Here is a 19650-nt window from a genome sequence, read left to right as displayed (position 1 = left end):
AAAGGTTGCCTACAATATGTTGTACAGGAAAATGTCCAGACAGGTATAGGATATTTCCAGAGAAAACTCCTCAACCTCTCTGGGCAGCCTGTTCCAGTGCTCTGTCATTCTCATACTAAACTTTTTCCTATGTTCATATGTGCAATATCTCTTTGCACCAACATGCATTTTAGCATCTGCAACATCTTGTGGCAGAAATTAAGACAGAATAATGATATACTGTGTAAAAACGCACTTCTTTTTGTTTTGAACTTGTCACCCGCAGTTTTCATTTAATGTTCTTGAGCTCTCATATTTCATGAGAAAGTAGGATTACTCGTTTTCTCATTTTACTTTTCATGACTTCCTGTCCCTTCCTCTCAACATCCCTTTTCCAGGCTAAACCATACTTGGTTGTTTAATCATTCCTCATATGAAAGATGCTTTCATAGAATGGCCTGGGTTGAAAAGGACCTCAAATCTCATCTAGTTTCAAGCCCCCTGCCATGGACAGGGTTGCCAACCACCAGACCAGGCTGCCCAGAGCCACATCCAGCCTTGCTGTGAATGCCTCCAGAGATGAGGCATCCACAACCTCCTTGGGCAACCTGTTCCGCTGTGTCACCACCCTCTGAGTGAAAAACTTTTTCCTAATATCTAACCTAAATCTGTCCCCTGTCTTAGTTGAAAACCATTCTCCCTTGTCCTATCACTATCCACCCTTGTAAACAGCTGTTCCCCTTCCTGTTTATATTCTCTCTCCAAGTACTGGAAGGCTGCAATGAGGTCTTCCCAAAGCATTCTCTTCTCCAAGCTAAATAAGCCCAGTTCCCTCAACCATTCTTCACAGTGCTCCAGACCTCTGATCATCTTAGTGGCCCTCCTCTGGACCCATTCCTAGAGCTCCGGATCTTTCTTGTGCCAGGAGTCCCATGCCTGGATGCAGTACTCCAGATGGGGCCTCACAAGAGCCGAGTAGAGGGGGACAATCACCTCCCTCTCCTTGCTGGCGACTCATCTTTTAATGCAGCCCAGAACATACTTGGCCGTCCAGGCTGCAAGCACACACTGCTGGCTCATGTCCAGCTTCTCATCCACCACGGCCTCCAAGTCCTTCTCTGCAGGGCTGTTCTCAAGGAGTTCTTCACCCAGTCTTTATAAATTCCTGGGATTGCCCCAGTCCAAGTGCAGCACCTTGCACTCGGCCTTGTTGAACCTCATTAAGTTTGCTTGGGCTCACTTCTCCAGCCTGTCCAGGCCCCTTTGTACGGCTTCCCTTCCCTCCAGTATTGTCTGCACCGCTCAGCACTGTATCAGTTTTCTTTTTGTACATCTTAAGCAAATGAATCAGTAGAAGGCACAGCATTTTTTATGCATCCACACAAGAGAACCTTACTGTATATTCTACTTTGACAGAGGGAGATGGGGATTGGGTTCAAAGGGATATAGTAAATGGGGTTACATCAGGCTGCCAACAACTCACAGTTGGGTTCCCCAGGGCTCCATTTTGGGGCCAGTTTTCTTTAGCATTTTCATAAATGATCTAGATGCTGAGCTCAAATGCATACTAAGTAAGTTTGTAGATGACACCAAATTGGGAGGAGCTGTTGAGAGGTTTTGTAGACAGATCAGAGAGCTGGGCAATCACCAACGGCATGAAACTTAACAAGAGCAAGTGCTGGATTCTGCATCTGTAATGGGACAATCCAGGAATTATGCGTGCAGACAGTGGAAAGAGAGGTTGGAGAGCAGTACTGCGGAAAGAGATCTGGTCCTTCTGGTTGATTGAAAGTAGAATCTAAGTCATCACTATGCCTTGGCAATCAAAAGGGCCAGAGTGTGTCAGACCCAGCACCGCCAGTGGGTGATGAAAAGGATTGTCCTGCCCTGCTCTGCAATGTGCTGTCTCACCTTACGCACTGGATACAGGCTTGGATACCACAACATGAGAAGAATGTAAAACTATTACACAGAAAGGCTATGAAGGTGGTAAAAGGCCTAGAGGGGACAATGTATGAGGAATGGCCAAAGTCCCCTGGTTTGTCCAACCCAGAGAAGAGGATGTTGACAGGAGGCCTTGTGACAGCCTACAGCTTAACACTCTCTATTAACATTCAGTTTGAAATTGCTATGGAAATTGCTTCTTTTAAGATATCTTTTCCAGGTTATGTCACAGAATATGTACCTTTTTGTCCTTTATTAATTCTTCTCATTGTCTATAGTACTATCACCACTTAATTAAGACCAAAAACTTTTTCCTGTATTTTAATAACACAGTTTGTACTAAGGCAGCAGTATACTGCAAAAAGTGAATTAAAAAAAAAAAACAAACAAAAATTAAACAAAACAAAACAGGTAGCCTAGTAGGTAGGTGTTCTGTATGGAATTAAATGCTATATTATATCACACAGGCCATTCACAGCAAGAATCATCTGAATACAGAACCTAGAGCTGAGCTAACAGATCCCTGACAAAGAAGAAAAAACAGAAGAGGAGTCAGGATAAATATAGATGCAAGTGTAATTAGGATGATAAACACATGTTTTTTTCCAAATATTATATATTTAGCTGACAATCACTCCAGGTTGGGAGAGCAGCCTGGTGAGTGTATGCTGTTTTTCTCCTGTTTATATATTCTTACCTGGAAATCAGCATTTGGCTGCCAGCAGAAACAAGAGCCTGGACTGGGGAGATTTTTGTAGTAAACCACTATAGTCATTCTACTATTATTTTAGTCTTGAGAAAATATTTTGACATACTAACACAAATAAAGGAAAAAAAAATTAAGGTTCAAGCTAGCAAAGCAGTGGAGCAGACTGCCTAGGAATGTTATGTCATCTCAGCCATGAAAGATCTCAAGAAAAAGTATGAAGCAAGTATAGAGGATCCTATTTCATTATATAGAGGATTCTGTTTTATTGTACTGTTTTATTGTTCTGTTTTATTGTACTGAAAGGTGTATTTAAGAGCCTATCAAGTCATATCCACATTGATTCCAGAGTATATGTTAACATGCTATGTAGATAGATATTAACATTAGTATTGTTAATTGTAATTGGCAAAGGTTAACTAGAAACTCTCTCCTAGTGTTTACCTTGAACAATAATAATAACTTTACAAGTAGTTTCACTTGTTTATGATTCTATTTATAAATTGGTTATTTAACAAATGAAAGCTAACACATTTAAAATCTTTTTTTCACCAATATCAGGACATGTTTTTACAAAGTAGATTTTAAAGATTTACAAGAAAGAGCCCTGATATTCCAATATAACTTTCATAAATGACTGAAAAACTAAGCCACAGAACTTTATATATCATTGGATCTAATTTCAGCTTCTAATCATAAAATCATAGAATAATAAAATCATAGAATTATTTGGGTTGGAAGGGACCTTAAAGATCATCCAGTTCGAAATTCCTGCTATGGGCAGGATTGCCACCTGCCAGACCAGTTGACCCAGGGCCCAATCCAACCTGGCCTTGAATACCTATAGCAATGGGGCCCTGACAGCTTCTCTGAGCAGCCAGTGCCAGTGCCTCACCGCCCTCTAAGTAAAGAATTTCCTCCTAACATCTAATCTAAAACTTCCCTCTTTTTGTTTAAAAACCATCCCTCCTTGTCTTATCACTATCAAATGGTGTAAAAAGAACAGTTCACTACGAACAGTTACTGATGGTTTATGGCTTTTCAATTTATTGCATCTTGAACTATTCTTACACTACAATCCAAATTCAAAAAAAGTACCCATATTTAGTAAGTAACATATATTTTCCTCAGGTTATACCATAGTATAACATCAGTGCTTGTACTTGACAACAGAAAAAAAAATGCCTGTGAAAAAAAAGCAATAAAATGAAACATTTTAAAAAACAGTTAAGGAACATAGCTAACTACTAACCTGTCCTTTTTCAAAACATGAGTGTCTTAGTCTCCTTTTGCAGGAATCTCCCTGCTCTCCAAATATAGTTATAAATATGTCTGCGTCAGTTCCTGATGCAGGCAATGTTCCTGTATGAACACTGACTGAGTAAAGAACTTCTGTAATGAAAAATCAGAGACACAAAAACACTACAAAATCAGCATTTTTAGCAATGTAATTACCAATCATTATGAAACAGGATATTCTAGGTGTTTCGTTATGAAACAGTATATTCAAGACCAAGAACTGAAGTTTTTGTACTTGACATTAATGTTTTGTCTGTTTCTAACTTTGCTAACTATCTCACAACACAGTACACCATTGGAGATGATATGTTCTTCATGAATCAATACAATATTCCATGCTCGCTGTTATAAATGAAGAAAACACTTTCTCATCCAGTTGTCACTGAAATCAACAGAAAGAACACCATTCATTACGTGAGGCTTTTAACAAGCCTTGAATCCTTGCAGATTATCGTTCTTAAATTGATAGGCTAAACCAATGCAATGACATTGTACCAAAGAATAAACACAGATACAACATAGATGAAATACACTATTTGTTTTGGATCAGCTGCATTCTGTTCTAGTCTGGCACTCTGATAATTATGTCCACCATAAATTAGCTGTTCAGGAGAAACAGTGACCATCAATTAATTTGTTAAGGTTCAGCTATTTATTTGGATATGCATTATTATTATTCAACACAAAGGACAGCTTGCCATGACTTGCTGATAAGTTATGTAGTATGTATTGCTTGAGCCAGTAGGACAAAGGATTTTTTTTCTATATGGTTTCTGCGAACAGTGCGAAGATTTTAATGTTATAATAACTATTACAATCAGGTTAGGTAGGTGGCAAATGCAAAAAAGTTTGAAGTATTTTAATTAAGAAGATAGAATGTGATGAATGAGGGTTTTTTGCTAAACATTGTTTGCAATGTAATCAGAACAAAGGAAAATGTTATCATATTTTCAAATGCAATGATTAAATGAAACAGAGACCTACTGGAGCAGAAAAGGGGTTTGAAGAAAACTTCAACAACTTTTTTTTTTTCTTTCGGTGAATCATGCCATTCTGTCTAAACATGTGCTTTTTTTAAATCCACGATTTTGTCCCTCACCTTGTGTAAATCAGTCTTTTTCTGTACATTTCACTAGATACATACTAATTGGGTTTTACAGTTTTCAGAATTTCAGATTAGTGCTTAGACTAGTGAAAACAAAATGTCAGTTGCTTTAAAACAGATAAAAAACATATGAATGATACATGTTACTAAAGACTCTGACATTCTGAATGAATATTTAAAAATAATTTTGAGTGATTTGTTTTATAATAAAATGCTTTATATTCTTGCTCCTTGTGCTTTTTCCATTAAATAGTTCACAACTTTGTATGAGTGTGTTTATGTATTTCTTTACGTATTTATTCTTCGTTCAGCAACATACCTCTGAGTGGTGCTTTGTCTGGTCTGACTGCTGCTATCTCTGTCACAGTCTCAGAACCATCTTCTCCAAACAGACGCTGGGCTTCAGTCGGAAAGCTCAACTCCTGCTTAGTGTCCAGATCTTTCAACCTGAGCTGCAGGAAAAAGTAGAAACACATCAGCTTCTCTGAAATATTTTGCTTTTTATTTCCACTCCCAAAGAAAGCATCATTCTTCCTATTTTTAACTCACACACACTTTTTGTAAAGATACCTCATTCTGCATAGGGAGAGCTACAATGGTGCCAGCCCCTGATTCTGCAGCCCGTTTATATCTGTATTTTTCATGGCACAGATACTGGGAACACTTGTAGGAAACAAAGTTGCGTTTTAACCAAAGAGAAGCTCAGCTCCATACAGATATTTGCTCACTCCCACCCTCATGGGATGGGATAGAAAATCTGATAAAGGTAAAATTCATGGGCTGAGATAAAGACAGTTTAATAGAACAGAAAAGAAAGAGAAAATAATAATAATATATAAACAAATTGATGCACATTGCTCATCACCTGCTGACCGATTCCCAGCCAGTTCCCAAGCAGCAGCTGCCCCCTCACATCCAAGTCTCCCAGGTTTATTGCTCAGCATGACACCATATGATATGGGATATCCCTTTGGCCAGACTGAGTCAACTGACTTGTCCCCTCCCAGCTCTTTGTGTCCCACCAGCCTCCTCATAGGTGGGACAGTAAAAGGAGCTGAAAAGTTCTTGATTAATGTAAGCACTACTCAGCAGCAACTAAACCATCATTGTGCTCTCTTAAATCCAAAAACATGGTATCATACCATCTACTGTTAACTCTATCTTAGACAAAGCTAGGACACAAGTGAAGGATATGGATTAAATTATCTTGTATATACTTGCAATTTCAGAATTTCAAATGAATAACTACACTTAGAGCACCATTATATTACATATTACATATTACATATTACATATTACATATTACATATTACATATTACATATTACATATTACATGTTATTATATACCCATTTGTTTTGCCAAATTTTATTTGTTTAGATGTGACTTGCAGTATTACAGCCAGGATTTTCAAAGTAGGCAGGAATTAGGTATCCAATGGCCTTTGGAGTTCCCTGTGGTAATTATGGCAGTTGAAGAATGCATTCCAATAGGAGGAAATGCTGCTTGGACACTGGCAAATTAGGCTCCAAGTTTATGTACTTAGAACCTCCAAAGCAACAAATGAAGCACAGCTTTGGGAGCACACTTCTTTAGCTCCTGTTGTAGTCAATGCAGAGAGCTGTTTCACACAAGGGCAATCCGGGTTGTGAACTTAATTCTAGGTCAAGTGATAAAGTACAGAATAAAAATGTAACAAGCATATGTGGGAACATTTCAGGTAACTATAATTTCAGGAGTCAACCTCATTAATAGCTAAGAACTGCAAGGCTTCAGAAATGGCTTCTTGAGACTTTGCGAGACTTCTCTTTGTATGGAAATATTATTATCATGAAGAGATGGAAAATGGAAGAGGGAAAATTTAATGTTACTGGCAACTGAAACGCTTAGGCAGAGATTCCCAAATGTACTTCCACTGCTAACACTTCTATCTGCAACAAAAGCCAGTGTCTTTTCATACACTATACACATTCCAGTGCATGGAAAACCTGACTTTTGAGTACAGATTTCCCTACATAAACTTCAAATGTAGGCTGTAAAATGCATAAATAATTTTATCATTGCATTGTATCATTGAAGTTATTAGGAAGTTGAGAATTTCAATTATACAAAAAATTAGCAAACTATTTTCAGAAATAGTTTTCCTGCTTATGCCACATGCTCAGTTTCACAAGATCAGACAAAAAGCTTCCAAATGAATGTAAGCCCACAAGAATTTCTAGAATCAAACTGTTAGCAGATTGAATACTGTTTTTTAAATGTGCTGTCATCTTCCATTAAAATTGCAGCATGTTCTGTACCCATTTTCGTACCTGCGATAATGTCTAACTTTTTTCATATAAAGATATTCTCCCTAACTACTACTTGTAGAAACATTCTTAACTGAAAATCAATGAGCATCATAGACTCCTATCAGTAATAAATTATACTACGGGTTAACTGAATATCTAAGCAAATACCTTTCAAAAATTGGATCCATTAAAAAAAAAGAGAAGGGAAAGGAAGGGAAGATGTGTAACTTTATGAAGTAAATTTCCACAGCAAAATGTACCTGACAAGCTCTTTCTAGTCATAACATTGCATCTAAGTGTGAGCTTTATCTCCCAGTCATATAGTATTTCTATATTCTTTAGAAAAGTAAAAATGATTTTGTTTTATTTTGGAAAGGGAGAAAAACTACTTTTAAGTAAGAAAAAAAAAACAGTGTATAAGTCTTCAAAAGTTACAGGAAAGTTATGTTTTAGCTAAACTTTGATAATTTTCTAAAGAAGTGTACAGAACACCATAGGAGATCAGTAGGAAAATCTCTTGTACTCTAAAACTGTTGTAAAAAATCAGAAGAGACAAAACATAGAGTAGCAAAAGGAACACAGGGCTTTTATCTGTTTTATACTTCACAGATGCATCTGTAATCTGTTTGTGTGTGTGTGTGTGTGAAACTTCTAAAATTTTCATTATTATTCCTTTCATTTAATGAGAAAGTAATGAAAATGATTCTTTTTCCTTTCGACTAGGACTTGGTTTGACCACTGACTCATAGTGAAATTGCACATACTAACTGACTCCCATAGTCTTCCTATTTCTGTACAGCATTTCTGGTTTTTTACTGCACTGTAAGTATTCTATTAAAACCGAAACACATTGCTACATTTTAGATTAAGATTCCACATAAATAATTTATAAACAAACTGATAAATGAGTAATAGATGTTATAAACATATTATTGGCACAGTATATGTTACTGTTGCTTATATTGTGGGTTGTAAGTGCACCAGCAGAAGAGACTACACAGATCTATAGCAAGCCATTGACTTCTTGTAGACTGCAAAAATTTATAACTACTAATAAACTATTTATTTAAAAAAAAAAAAAAAAAAAAAAAACCTACTGAAGAATTTAAAAGCATCACAAAAAATCACTCACCAATTTGCAGAGGGTTATGTTTGAAGAAAAAACAGAAAGCAATTGGATTTTTAAGAATTTTCTGCCATGTTTGAAGCCACCTATTCAGGTGTAGCAGGTATCATAAGGTTTAGAGTCAGTCTTAAGAATTTTTATCAAATGGCCTAGAGAAGTGTATTTAAAAAGAGAAATCTGTGTTTTTTAACCTACTTTTTTTCCATTATTATAGCCTGAATTGAGACCACAAAGTTAACTGATGAACACATTTCAGAAGATAAACTTCTTCTCTATCCTCAGGAGGATATCTCCCTTTGAGTATCATAAGCCCATTCAGATTTTACCCTAGAATGCCGTTATCTCTAGTGTTTTCCATCAGGATGGTTTCTGGACTGTTTATTCATTTAAAGAATCATCTTATACTCGTTTAAATTTGCTGTAGTGAGAAGGAAACTGTGTGACCCAGTTCAGAATATCATTCTTTTACCGTCTTGAGAATAATTCAGTACTACGTCTATAATACTTATGGACACTTGTCTCCAAGTCTAGTTTATTAATACAACTTTGCTTTAATCTCCAAGCTTGAGATTTTTTCCACAAAGCCTAAGAGTTTACATGACCAATACCCTTCTTCTCAATCTTACTACCCTTTGCAGAAAAGTATACCTTTAAAATCTGTTTGCATCGTAACACTGACAGAATTAAATAATTTCACCACCATTTTTCATGAGATACTTTAAGTACATATTAAACATCAATCAGATGTTTAAGGTCCATTAATGAATACTTTTATTGAATAAATAAAAAATGTCAGCTTAATGGCTTTCCACAACTAGGTCACGTTGTATCTGGGGGCTATCAATATTTTCATGCAGGGATTAGCATCTCCTAACACCAGGAAAAAATACTGCCCTCCATACCATGGTGCAGTACAGATCTGCACAGAAGTGAGTGCGTATGAATGTATGTGCTTCAGTGGGCAGAAACAGGTGGCTCTGCTCTCAAAGAGATGCAGAAGTTGTAGGAAATTATCTATAGACAAAAGGTGACTGAGCCACAAGATGTGTGGTCCAGTTGATGTGGTACAAAACCAAAGATAACAATATGTTTTTCAACAAAAGCTATTTTTACAAGTATTTAAAAGCAGGATACTTTATTTCTATGTAGAATATATTGGAATACCTTGTGAAGCTTAATTCCTCTTTCCAAACATGGACTGGATAACAAAAATGAAAGTTTTGTTATATCTCCAACATCTCCAACAGTCAACTGTTAGAAAAATAAATGAAAAAAAAATTTGCAAATATTGTTTTTTTCACGTTTAACAATAAAAAAACTTAGAGAAAGTATTGCTCAGGTTCAAATACCTGCCCAGAAACTGCCATTAATTTCATGTGCACATTTCAGAATAAGTATTTTTCTGGGATCACGGTAAAGGAATGTAGCTTCTAAGCAGTGAAAACAGATTAGATGAGGTTTGTAAACATTAACTCAAGCAAACAAAAAATATCATCACATGGAACTTCACATTCATAAGCTGCAAATCCTACTTTACTGTAACACTTTGGTAAAACTTGCGTGAAAGAAAGAAGAAACCAACCAGAAATGGATTATCATTCAGATTCTGAACTTTCTGCGAAGAAGATTTCCCTTCTGTTCCAAATACAACAACGTGAACATCAGGTGTATCTTCTGGAACTTGCACACAGTAAACCCACATTTGCCACCGTCCTCTGCTTTTAGTATTAATTTGTTTTGTAAGAAGAGATGCCACAGACATTTCTGTATTGGAAACAAACATATATTCAGAGCAGATATCTAAATTATAAGACAGTGTGAACGATGACATAAATTTTTTTTGCCTAGTATGACTGGATCTGCTACAGACAAGTCAGGCAGCAAAGTTACAAAAGCCCCATTGTTCATTCTAGCCCTATGAGGGTGTGTAAAACCAGGCTAGCTCCTTCACAAATCCATTTGTGACATTCACACAAGTGACATGCCCATCTTCTCTGCTTTGTACATGCTGCCAACACCTGCAACTACTCACCAAAGTTCTGAGAGTATATGCCGACTTTTGTAAGACTAGACTACGCGTTACCACCTCCTCCAGCAGCAGCAAGAACTAGAAGTTCAGCATTGCCATTCCCACCATTTTCATCCCAAGCATGACTGTCTCTTTTTTTTTAAAGAAGGCATAATTCACCTTGGATCACGAACCAGTGTTTGGTTTTGCCTACATTGTAGGTGACTAGCCATGAAGTAGCCATATGCTAACTTCATTATGCTTTGCCATGCAATAGTAATTCACACAAATAAAGAGCATTTCTGCTGGTATTACCTTTGAGAGGAATTACCACTTCCACAAAATCTTTCTTAGGGCGTTTATTGATCCAGTCATTATGAACAAAGACATATGAAGAAAAAGGGTAGCTGGCTTCTTTTATAACAATTTTTTCCAAGAACCACTCATCTGTATGAAAATAAATAGAACATTATTAATTTTAACTTTTTAAGCTACAAAATATTCTTGGTATGCAGTCATAAGTTTCTATCTTTACAAAATCAGTGCAATGTTTTCTTTTGTCTGACTTCTTAAGGAAATGTGACTTCTGAAAATATTGTGACTGTGAATGTACATTTCTGTCTGTTCCCCTACTCTCTAGTATATTTCATACAGCGAAAAATTCTTAAAGAAAATTTATCTAGAAAATTTATCAGTGCCCCAAAGGATGGAAAAGCTTCTAAGAGATCTCTACACAAGAGATCCCATATAAAAATCCTATTATAAATATCCCAATGGAAAACAGCATATTAGAATTTCTACCAGATAAGCCACCAAAACATCTTCTCAACACAACTTCCTCTATGGCAAGAATCTATGCAATCTAACAAGATACAAACTTAGCTGAAGATTTTCTCTTGAAGGAAGCTAGTTAAGTTATTCTCTGGAAACAAGGCTCCTTTGAGTTTTGATAAACTTGGTTATACTCCAAGTTTTGGTGAAGTTAATGAAAGTCTGATCATTCATTTCAGTGTAATCAAGTAAGAAATAAATGAGAAGTAGTCCCCTAATCAGTTTTTATATGCACATCTTTAAGTTCAATATACAGAGCTTTTTGATAAAAATAACAAGACAATCAGTTTATCATGCACTGGAACGGTCTGGTCTCCAATATCAACATTATCTGCACAAGTGGCAAAACCTCTGAACACTGCTGGACCAAAATTTTAGCCAAATTATTGAACGAAATATCAATTTATGATGATCCCTGCTGTTACTGTTTCAGAGCTAAACAGTTTTTTTTTTTAACACCGAGAGCTTTTCCTGAGCTGGAGGGGGGACACAAATAATATTCTGCAGTGAATTTTAGCAAAGCTAGATACTTGAGAAGTATAATCCAATAGAAATAACAACAGAAAGTTGAGAGAAATTTCAAATTAAAAAAATAATGATTTTTAATCTCAATTTTATTACTGAAGTGGAGAAAAAAAAAAATGCTGACCTTTTTTTGTACCCTTAAATCCAACGAGAACTTGTTTCAACTTGTCAAGGTATACTGCTTTGATTTTGAAAACATCCACCTGTAATGTGAAAAGAATTTAAATTATATTTAACAATTTAGCTTTGTGCATCTGGACATTGCTCTATATCTTAATGGAGGTAAATTTTGTCTCATTCATGCTATTCCATTGTCTTAGAGTTCATAATTAAACAGTAAATGTGATAACTGATATTTTCTGTTCCAGAGAATATTATGAATATCAAAAAATTGCTGTACATAATAGGATGTAATTTTACAAGTAATGGATAGCAATAAAGTGCTTATGTCTTGTATATTCATAGACTAAAATAAACAAATCATAATATCTACTTGTGTTGAAAGTTATTTTGAATGAGAACCTAACTCTCAATGGAACTTGCAGATATCTAATTATTCTGAAAACCTGAAGCAATTTCATTTTCACTAAAAATCACAGTTAATTGAGTGGGAATTAGGCAGGTAAATGAGAATCAAATGAATAGCATTTGGGAAGATTTCAACCACCCTGCTATATACCTGAGCTGAAGATGAGCCAGCAGTGTGCCCAGGTGGCCAAGAATGCCAATGGCATCCTGGCTTGTATCAGAAATAGTGTTGCTAGCAGGAGCAGGGAAGTGATCATCCCTTTGTACTCAGCACTGGTGAGTCCACACCTCGAATACTCTGTTCAGTTTTGGGCCCCTCACAGCAAGAAAGACATTGAGGCCCTGGAGCATGTCCAGAGAAGGTCAACAAAGCTGTGAGGGGTCTGGAGCACAAGCATTATGGGAGCAGCTGAGGGAGCTGTGATTGTTCAGTCTGGAGAAGAGGAGTCTCAGGGAAGACCTTACTGCCCTCTATAACTACAGAATCACAGAATGGCCAGGGTTGGAAGGGACCTCAAGGATCATGAATCTCCAGCCTCCCTGCCACATGCAGAGCCACCAACCTCCACATTTAATACTAGACCAGGCTGCCCAGGGCCCCATCCTGGATTTTTTGTGGAATCTCCACAAAAAAAACCATTTCTATGATAGATGTTTCTTTCTTCCATGATGAACAGACTTGATGGAATCTTCCCTTTTTCCCTTCAGCAAATATTTGCAATGATTTTATTATTTGCTTAAGACAAACAAACAAAAAAATATTCCAAATCTGAACACAATGGGAGTCTAATAAAGTGTCAGCAAGATATTCCCTTTCAATCTGAAACAGATATTTCTGTTTAATCTGAAATTTGTTTTAGCTACTTTATTTTTATGGCCACAACAACTTAAGGAATTACTCAACCAGGAAAAGCTCTTGAACCCTCAAAATGCAAGAAAGTATGAGGAAAAAGAATGGAGACATGAAAAAATAAATTACTGCTTGGAATACAGTTATTACTATTCGGGAAGGTTAATCAAGAGAAGGTTGTGGTATAAAGGCTAGTTATTCTACAGAAATTTTATCAGATCTAGCAGGTATAGCTAAACAAAGATAACTCCAATGGCCTTAAAAGTCTGGAATATTAAAGAAGAAAATTCATGGTATATTTAGTTCAACTCAAAATTACTCCATCAACTTAATTGCTTTACTATTGTTTAATGACAATGATGCTTAATACATTACCTATGAAAATTACATCATAGTTAATAGAAAAAATTATACCCACATAGAATGCAAAAGTTAGTGAAGTATTTTTGATGCTTTGTACATGAAATTTCTATATCAATGTAAGAAATAACAAAAAGATACTTGCAGATTCAGTTATGTTTTTCCTCATTGTTTTACCTGTCCTCTAGCAAAAGTAATCAGGCTGTTTCTTGAGTTAAGCCATCGTTTCCCTGAGTCAGTCCTTTCTCCTTGAATACACAGATAAGCCTCACCAGTGGCATCTGCTTTCTTCAAGTCTCCGGTGTGCAAATAGATTGAATATTCCACAACTTCAGAAAAAAAATGAATTTACAAAAAATGTCATCATGAGAAAATTGTGCTTGTCTACTCGCATAACACTTATATTATCTAATAATTCCTAGTAGAAACCATTGCAAACTCCATCTGAACCCCATTCAGTGCCACAGTACAAGTAGCACAGATCTGTTTCCTGGTAATATCCTAACTAAAACACATTCCTACAGCATAACTTTCTGTCTGGCAATCACAGAATACAATTTTGTTTAACTTAGACACCACTCCCACAAAATCAACACCACTGGCTGCTGCTTGAGGCAAAGAGTCTCAAAAATAATTCCTCCTCCTCCTTAAAAGTAAATCCCTAAAAATAATTAGACTTTGGAAAGTCTAAATTCTGTTCTTTAAGACAATTCACTCATATCTCTTTGCTTCTTCTCTCCAAGTGTGCAATATCATAGAGCCATAGAATAAGTTGGGTTGGAAGGGACCTTAAAGATCACCTTGTTCCAACTTCCCTACCATGGGCAAGGGTTGCCACCCACTCAGTCAGGCTGCCCGGAACCCCATCCAACCTGGTCTTGAATGCCTCCAAGGATGGAGCCTCCATAGCTTCTCTGGGCAAACTGTTTCAATATTTTCTTCTTTAAATGAAAACAGAGCTTATCACACACAAAATTGTTTAAAAGAAAGCTGGAATTTGATTGTCATAAGATTTAAACTCGTGTAATTAACTTCCTGCAACTGAACAGATCAGGACTATCAATCTTCCTCACTTCTAAGCCCATAAACCTATCAGAATGAATTTAGAGCTAAAACAAGTTAATGAATAATGAACTAAAAATTATTTCAGTATCAACTTTAACACATAAATACAGTTTATAATGGAAGTAAGGAACAAGGAAACAAACAGAATAAGGTCACAATGTTATTCATGGTTATTTGCAACACCATAACAAAAAGGATGTCATGAAAAAAAAATGAGAAGTTTTTTTGTTTGCTTGTGGTATACTGTGTAAAACTTGCTCTTACTTAAATTACAATAATAAATATGTGCTCACTGGTATATTGGAGGTGCTGCCACAGTAGATATCTGACTCTGGTGGCTATGTTAGGGATATGAGCACCTGTGAGGTGTGCTGGGAACATATTCTGGGGACAGACACTAAAAGTCAAAGAGTTTAGAGTTAGATGGTCTGAGTTTCTGCTTCTGACCACAAGCATTATTACTTCAGCCTAAGGAAAAGAAGTCACACAAAGTTGCCGCTGTAAAAGTCACATTTAGGATGTGGGTAATAAACAATATACACATACCATAAATATATTCGAGAATGCACATATTATCTTGTGAATTTTTTTATCAGAAATTTTAAGACTGATACATTGAAGGCCTGAGCACTCTTAAAACACAACATTTAACATGCACTGGAGCTATATTTGACTACTTTTGGCCCCAGCTTTAATGGTTTTAATGACTTCATGCTGACTCTGTGAAGCAGATCTCAACAATGTTCAGACCATGATAGCAGTACGGTACAGAAACTCTTCTAGCAAAGAAGAGTTTTCTTTTGTACAAAGAAAAGAAATAATGCTTTAGACAGACACTGAACCAAGGTGCATTTTCAGTCTCACAACTCATAATTCAAGCCAGAAGGCACTGAAATACTCATTATTCAAGTCAAGTCTAAAATACATCACAGAAATATCTCAGTATAAATCCTGGAAACTTTTGATATTGTCACTACAGTTTACTTCTTGAATCAAATTTATTCCAAGACAGAAATGGCCCTATTTAACCAAACTACAGCCTTTAAAAAGATATAATTAGGAGAAATTTCTGGTAGGCTTGAGAGTTGTTAAGATCCCAGAAGCTAAGGCTGTCATTTATTTTCATGCGTAGGTGATAAGAAAACAGGGAGAAAAAAAATATGTGTTCTGAGGATATTTATTTTTAAGCTTTTCTTACAGCTCTTTTCACAAGTTGGTGCTATTCATATTGAGTGTTATAATCAAAAGGCCTGAATTCAAATATTGTGACATATTATGTAGCTATTTCTTTATATGTCTACAATAAAAAGGTCATATCAGTGGAATGAGAGAGCTTTTGCTTACTGGGTGGTTTTGCATACTGATTGAAAAATGAATATCTAAAATGATTCATTAAACAATAAAGGCTGCATCAGTCTGCTAATAAAGGTGCGTTCTTTGCACTAAACCAAATGTTTTTGTTTCTTTTTATCTTTAAACCGTGTGGGGATGACAACTGAGAAAATGAGTTTTCTGAAAAGTAATTTTATTTCACTGTGTCATTATTTACTTCAGGACTTCCTTTGGGAATCTGCTTTTTTAAATATTTAAACCATCGTCTGAGAAAATGCTTGTAATCAATGACTTCACTCATGTTTGATGGTAAGTAGTAGACAAAGAGTTTTCCTAGACTGACACTTTAATTTATGTCAGGTTTTACTTAAAGGCAGGTAAATATGCATTGTCAGATGAATGACAACATAGCTGCAAATGACTGTAGGCACATAGAGTTGCTCCTGATGGAAATCCAGATATTAAAAGTATGTGTGTTGTCCAGGTGACTTTGCAGATCCAGTGAAATCAAAAGGCTGCTTGTGTGAATAAAGAACTTGGGCCACAGACCTGATCACTCATGTAGAGGTGATTAGAAATCAGAGGGCTTACAAGGACCTTTAGTGCTTTGGTCTGTGATCATTAATATACTTAGAAATGATCGCAACTCTAGTCACACAGCTAGCTACTTCATAATATCTGGATTCAAATGAGATACATACTGAAAAGTAGAAACATTTCTAATGCTTTTGCTGAGTCAGAATTTCCTTGTGAGTCTGCTGAATCTGTTAATGCATAATTCAAAGATCACTGTGGTCACAGCAAATATTTCCCATTAATTTTCAAAGATTTTGAATCAGAGGAAGGACTCCTGCTATGTAAGCGAAACAAAAATATACAAAGCAACCCTTATGAATGAAAATTTTGGGACCATTCTCACAATGAAATGAACCACCTTCCTCTAGCAATAATCTACTAAAATAACCTACTAAAATAAGATGTTTTGTTCAACCTTGGCACCCTTGGCCACTGCCAAATTCTATTTATAAAAGCTCTGCTTCAGGTAAGCCAACATAGTTGAGATGTGAAAGCGATTGCCTAGTGCTCAGTAAAAAGGAGAAAAAGAACAACCATGAATTAGAGATAGGACAGAAGCTGTTGCTTTGAATTTTGTTGTTGTTGTTTTTGTTTAATTTACTAAGAAACAGAATTTATTCAAGGATTATTTATATAAAAATTCAGTAACATTTGCCCAAAGGAAACTCAATATCCTCTCCAAGTAGAGTTTAAATGACAAAACCATACCCTATTCTAATACCAGAAGTACTGGTATTACAGAACCCTTTCCACCGTTAGGTTCTTAGCTTTACAAGGAAATCAAGTGATACAGGTAATACACTGAGGTTGGGAAGGTGGAAGTGGACCATCAAATGAATCCTTTTTTTTCTATTACAGATCTAAAAATCTTCTCTCATACTTGTTTCCTCTGCAGATTAGCAAGCTCTCTACCAAAATATAGTGATGTTAATGTGGAAGGGGCAGGGTAAGGTGCTGAATTTCAAAGGTGCTGGAGATCTCTGACAGGGACAATTTTCAACACGCTTCTGCAAAAAATCTGCTGTACAAAATAGTATAATAAATAGAAGCTCTCTATATGGGGAATGAGTATTCCAGAGGTTATTGTTAGATGAATTCCCAGATGAAAGTTGTGAGTTTAAAGTGATGTTAGGCAACTAAAAATCAAAGACGATTTAGCAGACAGGGATATTTTTTAAAGTTCATTTTGTACTATGCAAAAAAAAAAAAAAAAAAAAAAAAAAAAAGTTGAGGCCTGATAATTTATTACATAGGAAATCTCAAAAACTTAAATCAACCTTCTGGTGGAATTAAAGGCTGGGAACAAGATTAAAATCCACATTTTCTACAGCCACACAGTTAATTTGCTCACCACTGTGGAGCAAATCCATCTTGTAGAGGTTCAATAACGGATTTTAAGAATCTAGTCCAAGGTACAGGGTTCACCTATCTCACTCAGCAGTGGGTGGTAAAAGAGGACTGAGTTAGCCAGAATAGAAATCAGCCACATTAAGCAGAATAATATGATTCACTTCACCAGCTCAATGCCCAAACTGATTCACGTTAGATTGGTGCTATGCTTGAATTAACAAGGCTTAACTAATAAGCCTAATAAAAATACATTAGCTGGAATATTTCTGAACTACTTCTATTTTGGAAATTAAAGTAGGACTTACTATTACTTCTAATAATAATGTAATCATTTAATAAACATAAGCTACTGGACTTAAATTGTGTCTAGAAGAATGAAGAAGCAAGTAGAAAGCAAATTCTTATCCATATCTGAATATATCATATTACACTACTCCAAGACAAAGACCTACTGTGATTAAAAAAGAAGTGGAATATTTATCTTTTATTTACAAACTGTAAAAATTTAAAGCTGGGTAATTTTTTAATAAAGACATGTGTTTGTTAAAACATATTAACATACACTAAGCACTTAAACTCTTCACGCTTTTGTGTTAACAAACTTGGTGTGTGGCTTGGAATTTGGGTTCACGTTGTGACAAAAATACACTGTTTACATCACAGAAGTCTGATGTGAGCCAGAAGAACCCAGATCATAACTGGTGTTAAAAATATTCTCACTAAGTTTTGTAACACTCATTTTCAATAGTTACTTTGAAATTCACATATTGCAAAATTCTAACTTCAGATAACATTGAGGTTGTGGTATATATTGCTGTATAACTTCTGGTACATGCCTTCAACTGCAGTCACTAAAAATGACATTTTAAAAATCATCAAGAAATGATCTAGAAAGCTTCAAGAAATAGAGAAGCGAAGAACCAAAATTTCTAAAATTTTAATTGTAACTGAAAATATTTTCTTCAAAAGTAATATCATTTAATTATGTAATGAATTTGTTTCACCGTGTTAACATGCACATTAATGTCCTTCACAGAATTGGCACAGGATTTAGAAAGAAAATAAAAAATCAATCAGTGCCTTTTACTCTGAAAGCCACAAAGCTTCATGAGTAGCAATTTGGACTGTGATGCTGATTGAGTAAAATTACACTTATAAATACTAGGATAATATGTGAAAGTTAGTAAAACAGACAAAGTAGTAGCTTTTGGGATACTAGGTAATATCCAGAAGGCAAATTCAGCTCTGAAGTAATGCCACAGAATCTAATGAAATTATGCAAAAGAATCATTTGATCTTGTTTATTTAATATAATTGTACCTGTGGAGCTACCTGTATGGTGATCTTGGGTGCAAACTTCTAAGAAAAAGATATTTTTACAGATGGAAGAAAAAGTAATTTCAGAGAATCCATTTTCAATTTTGTTAGTCTGTTGAGTTTTTTGTTGTTGTTTTTGTTTTTGTTTCTTTATATTACTAACAATATATCCAAATGCAGTTGATATATATCTCTGGCTTACTGGGCAAAAAGTTATCCTCACCTCCCATTGGGCAAGGTTGGATATGGAGAATACATTGACAGAATGCATGAGTTTCTCACATGCTCAGAAAGAGGTACAAAACTATTTTTGTAAAGGCCTTGTAGATGCAGGAAAAAAACTGGGAGTGACCACTGGTTTTAAAGAAGGAATTATGATTTTCCTGAAGATCATAAAGGAACACAGATACATATTTTTTCTTTACTAAATCTCATAGGATCACTTAGTTTAGAAGATCA

At 35.6% G+C, this 19650-nt stretch overlaps 1 protein-coding gene across 1 annotated transcript in view; it reads right to left on the bottom strand.

Moving 5' to 3' along the window:
* RP1 (RP1 axonemal microtubule associated) overlaps positions 1 to 19650 on the bottom strand; it is a 203495-nt gene that overhangs the window by 41979 nt on the left and 141866 nt on the right. Inside the window, exons 40-46 of the mRNA XM_090137594.1 lie at positions 13729 to 13880; positions 11938 to 12016; positions 10773 to 10904; positions 10032 to 10213; positions 9614 to 9700; positions 5353 to 5485; positions 3882 to 4021 (exon numbers count right to left, since the gene is read on the bottom strand). Of these exons, the coding sequence (XP_089993720.1) occupies positions 3882 to 4021; positions 5353 to 5485; positions 9614 to 9700; positions 10032 to 10213; positions 10773 to 10904; positions 11938 to 12016; positions 13729 to 13880 (905 nt within the window). The remainder of the gene's footprint in view (positions 1 to 3881; positions 4022 to 5352; positions 5486 to 9613; positions 9701 to 10031; positions 10214 to 10772; positions 10905 to 11937; positions 12017 to 13728; positions 13881 to 19650) is intronic.

Source organism: Phasianus colchicus, chromosome 3 (genome assembly GCF_987193195.1).
Source record: "Phasianus colchicus chromosome 3, bPhaCol1.hap1.1, whole genome shotgun sequence".
NCBI classification, from domain to species: domain Eukaryota; kingdom Metazoa; phylum Chordata; class Aves; order Galliformes; family Phasianidae; genus Phasianus; species Phasianus colchicus.
Note: the sequence above shows the minus strand (reverse complement) of the source record. Positions and strands in the feature narration are given on the sequence as shown.